We start from the raw sequence: 9,875 nt of genomic DNA, 5'->3' as shown, positions 1-9,875 counted from the left end.
ATCAGGATAATTTTAAAAAATTATATCAAGATAACTATTAATTAGTGAAATTTAAGTTTTGAATACTTTATCCAAACCCGTCTGATATATTTTTTGATCCATGAAAAAATCAGAAATTTGTACGTTGAAATAAAATTGAGTTAAAAAGAAACAATTACAATTACAGAATTAATTCAACTCAAATTCCTACTAGGATTTGTAATTTGAAATCCAACTGCAACTAGGATTCCAACTATAATAGAATTTCATTACATCCTATCAGGTTATCTATTATATATATATATATAACATACAGCATCATTCATTTGAAACCTAAGAAGAACTTCACCACCAAAGCATTACTAGGATTCAAAGTTTTAGCATTGAAACCTAGAGGAAAGCTGGTCAAGAAGAAATCATCCATGGAGGAAGAAACCAACATCATTCGTGAGATCGTGCGACACGATTTCCCTAAAACCAACAAGAGAAAGCTTCAGAAACCGAGTGAGCTGGAGGAGATGTGGGGTTGGCTTAACTCGGATTATCAGGACCAGAAAGACGAACAAATCCGTCGTAAATCTGATACTGATGTAGAGATCGAGGCGATGTTCGATAAGGTCAAGAGAAGGAAGAAGATGGAGGAAACAAGTTCTCCGGGAATTGGATTACTCGTTGAGAAAGTAATGGCTCAAATGGAGGTTGCTGCCGAAGAAGACATTGAGCTTAACATCCAAAACAAACCCGCTATTAGAAAGATCCAAATGCTGCCTCTTCTTACTGACTTTCTTTCCAAGAAAAAGCTGCAACAAGAGTTTTTGGATCATGGGATTTTAACTTTGTTGAAGAGTTGGCTCGAGCCTCTTCCCGATGGAAGCTTACCAAACGCCACGCTTCGATCTTCCATTTTGAATATCTTAACTCAGGTGATGCCTGTTGATATCAGCTTAGAAGATGGAAGGGAGCAGTTGAAGAAGAGTGGGCTTGGTAAAGTCATTATGTTTCTTTCAAAATCAGGTGAGGAAACCACTGGCAATCGAAAACTTGCCAAGCATTTGGTCCAAAACTGGTGTCGAACCATATTCAACAAGACTACAAACTACTCTGACCTCAGAAACACCGTAATTCCAAGGATGAAGAAGCCATTAATGAAGCAATCAACAAGGGTAGAATTGAGGGAGGCAAAGTTAGTTTTGGAAGGTCCTCGCAGGCCATGTTCATCAGGAACAGCAAGTGGGTCTGTTTCAGTGCCTGAACCAACACCGTGCATTTTTGAGGTGAACCCTCTAACAAATTTCAAACCAGAGTTTGCAAGACGTTATCGGAGATGTAGAGAAGTGAGAGACAGCAAGTGTTTTAAAAGGATAGAGAAGAACATGAGGAGATTGAAAAAATCGAATAAGAAGAAGACTCTGCAAGCTGCAAAACTTGCTGTTTTGTAGAGTCTAAACAGGATACGCAATGGACAATGTTTGGGACAATACTATAAAATTGAGTTATGTTGTTTCGTCCAATCAAAAATAAATTTGATTTCAATTTTAATTATTATAGTTTGTATTCAAATATGAGCTAATAATTTGTTGAATATTGACTTATTAATAATTAAGTCGTTAAATGTCATATCATAAGATTTTCCTTTTTGTTTTTTTTGGGCTCACCAATCATTTTCACTGCTAGCTCTCAACATAAATCAATCCATTTTTAATGTCTTCATGGAGTTAATAATTATGATTTTGTAAACTTCATGTGTAGGTTTAATGGTTAATATTTTTATCATCTCAAATGTAGTATAGGATTAAGTTACACTAGTTGTATTCCTCTTATGACTTTGCCTTGTTATAATTTATCAAAAAATTATATTTTTTTTTGTTTTTTTCTTATTACTTACTCTTTTATATTTGATAGTTATATTGACCTTGATTAAATTATGAGTTAATTAGTATCAAATAGGTAAAATAAATAAAATTTCTCAACATACATATATTCCCTTTACAATATTTAATCTCGAAATCAATTGGTGTTAATTTTATAAGTGAAAAAAAAAGCCTAATGACTTATTTGACCCTTCAATTTCATAAAAAAAGGGTCATTTTAATCTACTATTTAATTTTTAGCCCTTAAACTTATGTTTTTTTTTTTCAAATCACCTTAAAATGTGTAACACCTTATATCCGACCTAGACAACAAGGTCAAGTCCGGGAAGCTACCTCGATTATTTTTTTAAAACACATTATTTCGAAATTTAGTTTTAAAGCAAAACTAAAAAGAGTTACAAGTTGTAAAACATAATTCGTCAATTATTATTCTACAACATAATATTACATATCTTAAAATTACTGGAAATAGGCTAGTGATACTAATGATAATAAAGCTAATAAATAGTATGGCTGAGCTTCTGATCCGCAGACCCAATCAAGTCTGTGGGTTACCTATAGTACAGTCAACAGAAAAAAAATAAAAATCATTATAATTATTTAAAATATGATTAAAAGGGAAAAATTAAACAAAAATGAAATAATTTTAAAAAAAAATTGGGGAGGAAAAAATCATTATGCCAAAAAAAACCTCTTCCAATATTTATTCACTTCCTTCACAATATTTCAAAAGAGTCATACTTTTCAATGGTCAGCGGGTCAACGCCTACCAATCAATTAATTTCTAACGTTTTCATGGAGCTAATAGTTTATTCTTTTTAATTGCTCCCAAGGATACGTCCACCTACAAAGGTGACTGCATTTTGTTATCTTGACTTTTTTAGATGTTAAAAGATATGATTTAAGTGTTTTTACTTTTCGAAAAAAAAATTAGTTCATATATTTTTATTTGAATTTATTTTTTATTTTAAAATTTAGTTTCATGGAAATAACACTAAGTTAAGTATAAAATTATTTTTAATTACATGACTATCAAATAAGTAATTTTTTTTAAATGTCATAGTAATAAATTTAATTAAAATGTTAATAATTTGATTTAAATTTTGAAATCTGAACAATAAAAAAGATTAAATTCCATAAAATAAAAGATAGAAACGAAATTCTTAATTTTCAAAAAACACATTACATATTTTAAGCTTACGATATTTTTTCTTAACAAGCCTTAATAGATTTAACTCGACCTTAATTCAAAAAGCCAAATTGATTTGAAAAATTGAATAAATTTTTTGCTTTAGTGAAAAAAGAAAGAAAGAAATAAAATAGTAAACATTATTTATGATACTGAAATAGACTACAAATGGTAACTTAACAAACGTATATTACTTTATTTAAAATTCATATAAAAATTTAAATAATGTTTTAGTTAATGTGTAGTAATATGTTGGATTCATTTCTCATTATAATAAAAAAATTTATTGATATATAACATATAAAACACTCTCATAAAAGAAATTGAGACCAACTAAAAACTCTAACTTAACAAATATGATAAAATACTCGACAACTCCAACGCTTTCCTCTATTCCAAGAAGTGACACTAGGAAAATACTTGCAATCCTGTTATGGTGCTGACCTAATTTATTCACAAGTAGGAACTTCTGAACATCCAAATTAAATAAAAGATGACTGAAAGAAAGAGAGATCAAAAAAGTAGATAAGAGGAAAATATAAATACCTTACCTAGATATATGACTTGTACTGTAGCACCTTTGTTAGCCATGGCAGGCTATGGTCGAGAAAGGGCTTGGCAATGGATGAGACTTACAACTAAGGACTTGAGCAACTTGTTTCATGGTTGGTCGAAGTTGGGGATTACTATTCAAGCAAGAAACTGCTATCATTATAGTAGGGACTATGTCCTTTGCAACTTGGTTTTTTGGTGGTGGGAGACGTGGGTCTATCTCATTCTGAAGCAAAACTTGTTTGTCATTTGACATGGATGCCGATGTCGATGAAAGAAGATCGCCAGGATGCCTCCCCAATAAAACTTCTAGTGTTAGCACACCAAAACTATAGACATCACATTTCTCATCTGCTCTCATTGTATAGGCCAACTCTACATAAAAATATATACTAGTGACGTTAATGCTATTTGAACTATGTCTACTGAATTAAAGAAGTACGAGAAATTAAGAATTCTAATAAAATAAATGATATGTTGAAAGAATTTTTAGGGAAAAAAGATGAGTCAATACCTGGAGCCATATACCCGGAGGTGCCTGCAAGTGAAGTCCAATTGGAGGAGTCAGGCTTTAAAAGTTTAGCTGTGCCAAAGTCTGAGACATGAGCTTCATAGTCCGAATCCAAAAGAACATTGTTGCTGGAAATGTCTCGATGAATTATAGGTTGTGAACAGTCATGATGCATATACGACAAAGCATTAGCCAATCCCTTAACTACATTTAGCCTCTTCTTCCAATCCAACTCCTCTGCTTGTTCATTGTTGCTTAAGACCATTTTCAAACTCCCCTTTTCTACAAACTCAAAAACCAGAAAAGAATGCTTTCGATGTTTACAAAAGCCATACATCTGCACAATGTTACGATGCTTTATTTCTAGTAAAGCAGCAATTTCGCTTTCAAAGGCTTTCGAGTTGTTGAGAATGTTATCTACATATTGGTGAAATTTCTTCACAGCAACCATTTGACCAGTTCGTAATGTAGCTTTGTAAACAGTTCCATATCCTCCTGAACCAATGCAATAGTTGGAGCTAAAATTTTCAGTGGCTTCAATGATGTCATCATGGAGTATTCTTCCATCAAATCCCAATACAGTTAAAATATCTCCATTTTCTTCCTCCGTTGACTCGAAATTTTTGGTTGGAGTCTTCATACAAAACCTACGAAAAGTTGCAACCATTATAAGTAGCAAAAGTAGACCACCAATGTTTGGAAACACAACTAAAATGAAGTCTTTGGTGCCCTTTTTAAGACCATAATTTGCTCGAGAAGGGACAAAATGAGGCCTTAGTTCTGTGGCATTACTCGATAGGCCTTTATTGTTCTTTATAGCATCGAATGAAACCTCGTGAAATGCTAATCGATTGAAAGATACGTTCACAATTGTCAAACCATGCAAATCCCTGAAAGCTTTTGGGATGGAACCTTTGAGTAAATTGTGAGAAAGGTCCAATATTTTCAAGGAATGTAATTCTCCAAGCTGACGTGGGATACCTCCGGTAAGTGAATTATGACTCAAATCTAGACTTTGAAGGCCATTTAGGTAGCTTATAGAAAATGGAATTCTCTCTCTAAGGTTATTCCTGCTCAAATTCAAGTTCCGTAATCTGGAGCAATTTCCAAGTTGGTCAGGAATAGATCCACTTAACTTGTTTGATGCCAAGTTAAGTTGTCGTAGATTTGAAAGAAGTCCAATACCAAATGGAATTTTACCCGACAGTTGGTTACCACTTAGCGAAAGACGGGACAACTTTGTCAATGCTCCTAGTTCCTTGGGAATCTCACCGATTAGATGATTTGAAGAGAGATTGAGTTCTTGCAACTGAGTTGCACTTCCCAACTCAAGTGGTATCTTTCCAGTAATGTTATTATTGGCAATCTGTAGGCTTTGCAGATTATGGCATTGGCTCCATTTCGGAGAAAGTTCGCCATAAAATCTGTTATCACTTAATGCAATGAAACTCAAATTTGGATATATACCAAAGATTTTTGATATATTTCCAGTTAAGTGGTTTCCTTCAAGCCTAACTCCATATAAGCTTTTGCAATCTCTCAAACTTGATGGGATCTGACCTATCAAATTATTATTCATAGCTCCAAAATATGCGAGTGATCTCCCTATGCATATGTTCTTGGGCAATGGACCAGTGAGATGGTTATGTCCTAACTGTAAATGCTGCAAATAAGTAAGGTTGTTGAACGTTGGAGGAATTGGCCCATAGAAACTATTCTTAGACAGCTTAAGTTCCATGAGAGATTTAAGCATTCCTATTTGAGATGGGATATTACCGTACAAATTATTGTAGGACAAGTCAAGGAAGACAAGTTTAGAAAGGTTCCCAATGTGGGACGGAATGGAGCCATATAGTGAGTTGTTTTGAAGGTTAAGGCTAACCAAGCTTGGAAAGGAAAGGAAGTTGAGATTGTGAAGTGTACCTTTCAATCTCAAACCATACCCTGCGAGGCTAAGATTGGTGATGCTTCCAACCTTATCACAAGTGATTCCAACCCAGTTGCAATTGCTGCTTCCGACCCACAGGGTTGAGAGCATAGTTTGGGTGTTGTTGTCAAGGCTAGCTTTCCATTTTAGAAGGGCTTCAGCTTCTGTAAGGTTAATGGAGGATGAAGAGAAAACATGGGAAGACTGAAGCAGGACAACGAGGAGGAAGAAGATGATTTTGAATGGTATTGCAAAAGAAGCCATGGGATTTTGAGTCTTTTGCTGTAAACTGGAATGAACAACATTGGGTATCATGGAGAGCTATTTATACAACAATATTACAACAGTTTCAATCACTAGGAAGCTTCAACCTAAGGTTTGAGAAGGTGCCAAGTTGTGAATGGGTCTTTCACATTCTATACTTTACTACCCACAATTATCAGGATTTGCATTTTTCGAGAGCTTTTTTTATGAGTGTTTACTTTAGTATAATGTACATATTATTATCTATGGTCAATCAATCAATTTCTAACATCTTTATGGAGCTAATAATTATGTTTTTTCTGTTTTGGTAGAATAATCATGTTCTTTTGATAGGATAAGAAACCCTTGTTCCCTTTTTCTATACCCTTTCCCCTTTTTCACCTAAGTGGGCAACATGTAACCTTTTTTTGTTTTCAACTTTTAATGATAGTCATTTAAAATTATAAGAAAATATACATGAAGCAAAATCTAAGTTTTTGAAATTAAAGGGAAAAAAATCATACAATTTCTTTAATAAAATTAAGACACTAAATACATTTATTGTTTTTGGTGGAAAAAGTTTAAATATTTTTGGTGATATATGTAAAAGATTCTTTTACTAAAAATCGCAATATATATTATAGATTCGAATATTTACGAATATTTTAATTTTTTTTACATTCAGATTTAAATAATATTTAAATTAGAATATTTTAATTACTATTTATCTGATATTCGTAACGAATATAAATTTTAATGCTTGAATATGAATTATTTAGAATTTCTTTACTTTTGTGAGTATTTTATTTCGATTGAATATCTATCCTCTAAATTTATTATAATTTAATTATCAGTGAAAAAACAGTTTTTTTATATTTTTTATTAAAAGTTATATAAATAAGTATTAAAAGATTGTATTAAAAAGCAGAAAAGCTATAATTTTATTCTTTTGACAATAATATGAAAAAGTATAGTAAAATTATAATTTTATTTGGATTCAGGGCCGTCCCTCCTAAAAATGTAAAATGTCACTTTAATCTTTTAAATTTTATAAAATTGTAATTTAGTACAAAATAAAATTATATTCGAATCCTTAAATAAATAATAACTTCAATCATCATATGATATTCGTACAAAATTAAGAGCTATTTATATATGATAAGCTTGATAATTTTTGACATAACATGGATATACGATATTAAAAAATAAATAATAATAATAATAATAATAATAAAGCAACCTAAACACGTAAAGGTAAAAGTCCACATAAAATGATTATAAATTATCGAAATCAATATGATTTGGTAGATGTCAGTATGTACAAATTATTCGAATTTAATATGGCAGAATCCAACGAGTGTATATTTAATTTTAGATTTGTTGGATGTTATGATCATTCCTAGAAACTATGCTTTTAATGAAATCACATGGTATGGATTTTTCTAAAGAAAAGAATATTTGATTCCCAATACCTTTTTCAAGTGGGAGTTCCATGAAATATTTTCCACCTATTTGTTATATGGGGAATTGTTTGGATGTTAAGAATAATTGATTAAGTATTAACTTGATTGATATAAATATTGTTGTTAATACAAGAGGATATAAGTTTGAGTGCGTTGAAACACATTATTTTCCTATTTATGGATTAGAGAGAGAAAGAGCAAATATAATCAGAACTTATAATAAGATTGTTCAAGAAAAATAGTGCTAAGAATAACTATCGAATAAAACCAAATGATGTTGTTGTTCGACACATTATTACTATTAATAGAAAATTTCTTGTTTTGATTTCCTGTGATAGATATATAATGACGGAGCTTAATGGTAACACTTATATTTATTTACCCAAATTTTGAAACTATATTTAGTCTAAATTGATATTTTTATTGAAAATTTATAATTCTTTTGGTTTCTTGAATTTTATATTATAGATTTTAATATTATTTATTAAAATAGGTGTTGAGACCCATTTTTATGCGGTCCAAACATAAAAAAAACAAATAAACACGTCAAATAATGAGTCACTTACAAACCCAAATGGCCCACACAACCCCATTTGTTAACCCATCTAAGAAAATCCTAAATACCCAATACACCTTAGCCCAAGCCCAAAACCTAAACAAAAAAACCCTATAACCCTAAAAAGCTTTAGCGCCGCAGCCTCGCCACGTCGGCATGCGTGCTGCCCCCTGCCACGCCACCACCTGGAAAAAAGAACAGAGATAGAAAAACAGAGGCAGAGAAGGAAAGATAAAAAAAGAAGAAGGAAAATATGTTACAATATACGGCTATAAAGTCGAAACCATTATGTAATACAAAGGAGGAGGAGAATACAAAAAAAAAGTTATTAAAAAAGATAGTTCATTGTGTTTTGTTATTTTATTTTTTTCTTTCAAAAAATATAAAAAAATAATAAAAAAGTTTAAAAATCCTACCCGTTGTCGCTGCCTCTTTCACCGCTGTGGTGGGAGGCTTCTCGTCGACTCGAAAGGGTCTCCGAACCCATTGGGGTTCGTCGACGGCTTTGTCAGAGAAGCGAAATTGAAGGGTTCCCTAGGATTTTTAGGAATTTCGGTGGAGTTTCAGGGTTATTTAGCCTCGGATCTAGGTTAAGGGAGTCGAAAGGATAAAAAATGGGGTCTTTTCGTGAACTTCGGCCACCAAAGGCAACGATCGTTGTTGCCAAGGACCGGTGGCCGTGACGGAGCTACAACAGCCCTGTGGCCGGACGATAAGGGTTTTGAGAGAAAAAAAGAAAAGGAAAAGTTTTTCTTTTTTAAACTGATGCAAAAATGAATTTTTTTATCATTTTTTAAAAACTTATATAACCCCTCAAAATGACATCATTTTGGGCTTGTCTTAAGACGCCCAAAACGACGTCGTTTCAAGCTTGACTTGATGACCCGATCCGGATCCATCCAGGATCCGCGTGTTTTCAAGAGGAGGGTCTAATTGCCACTTTGGTCCTTCGGCTTTTTTGCCCCTTTTTTATTTCATCCAATTTCTTTTTTATTTGTTTTAATTTCACCCCTTTAATTTTAATTTCTTTACAAGTCAGTCCCTTGACCCACTGTTGACCTAAGGGAATGACATAGGGTTGGGATAATTTCCCTCTAAGTCCCTTACGTTTCTTCCCATTTTAATTTAATCCTTTATGTTATGTTTTCTTATAATTTAGGATTTAAATTTGGTTTTATTTTTAATTTAGTCCTTTATTTCCCCTTTATTTTTTTTGCACTCCATGCTTTAAATTTTGTTTAAATCTCAATTTAGTCCATTTATTTAATTCAGCCCTTCCTTCTTTGTTTTTATTTTATTTTATTTTTTAACATTTCTAATTTATGTCATTTACATTTTCCCCTTTAATTTACATTTTTTTATTTTTATACTTTCATTTTTATTTTATTTTTTATTTTTTTCATTAAATACGGTATTAATCATATCATAATTATTTATTGTTACCATCATTGATTAATATTATTATTACTATTATAGATGTATTATTATTATTTATTAGCATGATTACTATTATTTTATTCTCACTATTATTTTGCTATATTATAGTTCCGTTTTTTACCCATGTAATTATTTTGTTCTATTTTT

The 9,875-nt window shown here is 31.7% G+C and overlaps 2 protein-coding genes across 3 annotated transcripts; one reads left to right on the top strand and one right to left on the bottom strand.

Moving 5' to 3' along the window:
• Positions 1–236: 236 nt before the first annotated feature.
• Positions 237–1,506, top strand: LOC107895433 (protein IWS1 homolog 1). Its single transcript, XM_016820716.2, has one exon. It carries the CDS (start codon positions 402–404, stop codon positions 1,416–1,418), a length of 1,017 nt encoding a protein of 338 aa, XP_016676205.1. The 5' UTR covers positions 237–401; the 3' UTR covers positions 1,419–1,506.
• A 643-nt stretch (positions 1,507–2,149) lies between these two features.
• LOC107896383 (MDIS1-interacting receptor like kinase 2) lies at positions 2,150–6,440 on the bottom strand. 2 transcript variants are annotated; one of them, XM_016821550.2, is made up of 3 exons: positions 4,106–6,372; positions 3,591–3,966; positions 2,150–2,405 (listed from the first exon to the last, which is right to left on the bottom strand). In XM_016821550.2, exons 1-2 carry the CDS (start codon positions 6,342–6,344, stop codon positions 3,623–3,625), a joined length of 2,583 nt encoding a protein of 860 aa, XP_016677039.1. In that variant the 5' UTR covers positions 6,345–6,372; the 3' UTR covers positions 2,150–2,405; positions 3,591–3,622. The 2 variants fall into 2 exon arrangements, with proteins under 2 accessions (XP_016677039.1, XP_040933900.1); XM_041077966.1 differs by lacking the exon at positions 2,150–2,405 and having other exon boundaries at positions 3,272–3,966; positions 4,106–6,440.
• Between the last annotated feature and the right edge of the window lie 3,435 nt (positions 6,441–9,875).

This window comes from Gossypium hirsutum, chromosome A10, assembly GCF_007990345.1.
Source record: "Gossypium hirsutum isolate 1008001.06 chromosome A10, Gossypium_hirsutum_v2.1, whole genome shotgun sequence".
NCBI classification, from domain to species: Eukaryota; Viridiplantae; Streptophyta; class Magnoliopsida; order Malvales; family Malvaceae; genus Gossypium; species Gossypium hirsutum.
The sequence above is the reverse complement of the archived record's forward strand: the minus strand, read 5'-3'. Positions and strand labels throughout refer to the sequence as shown.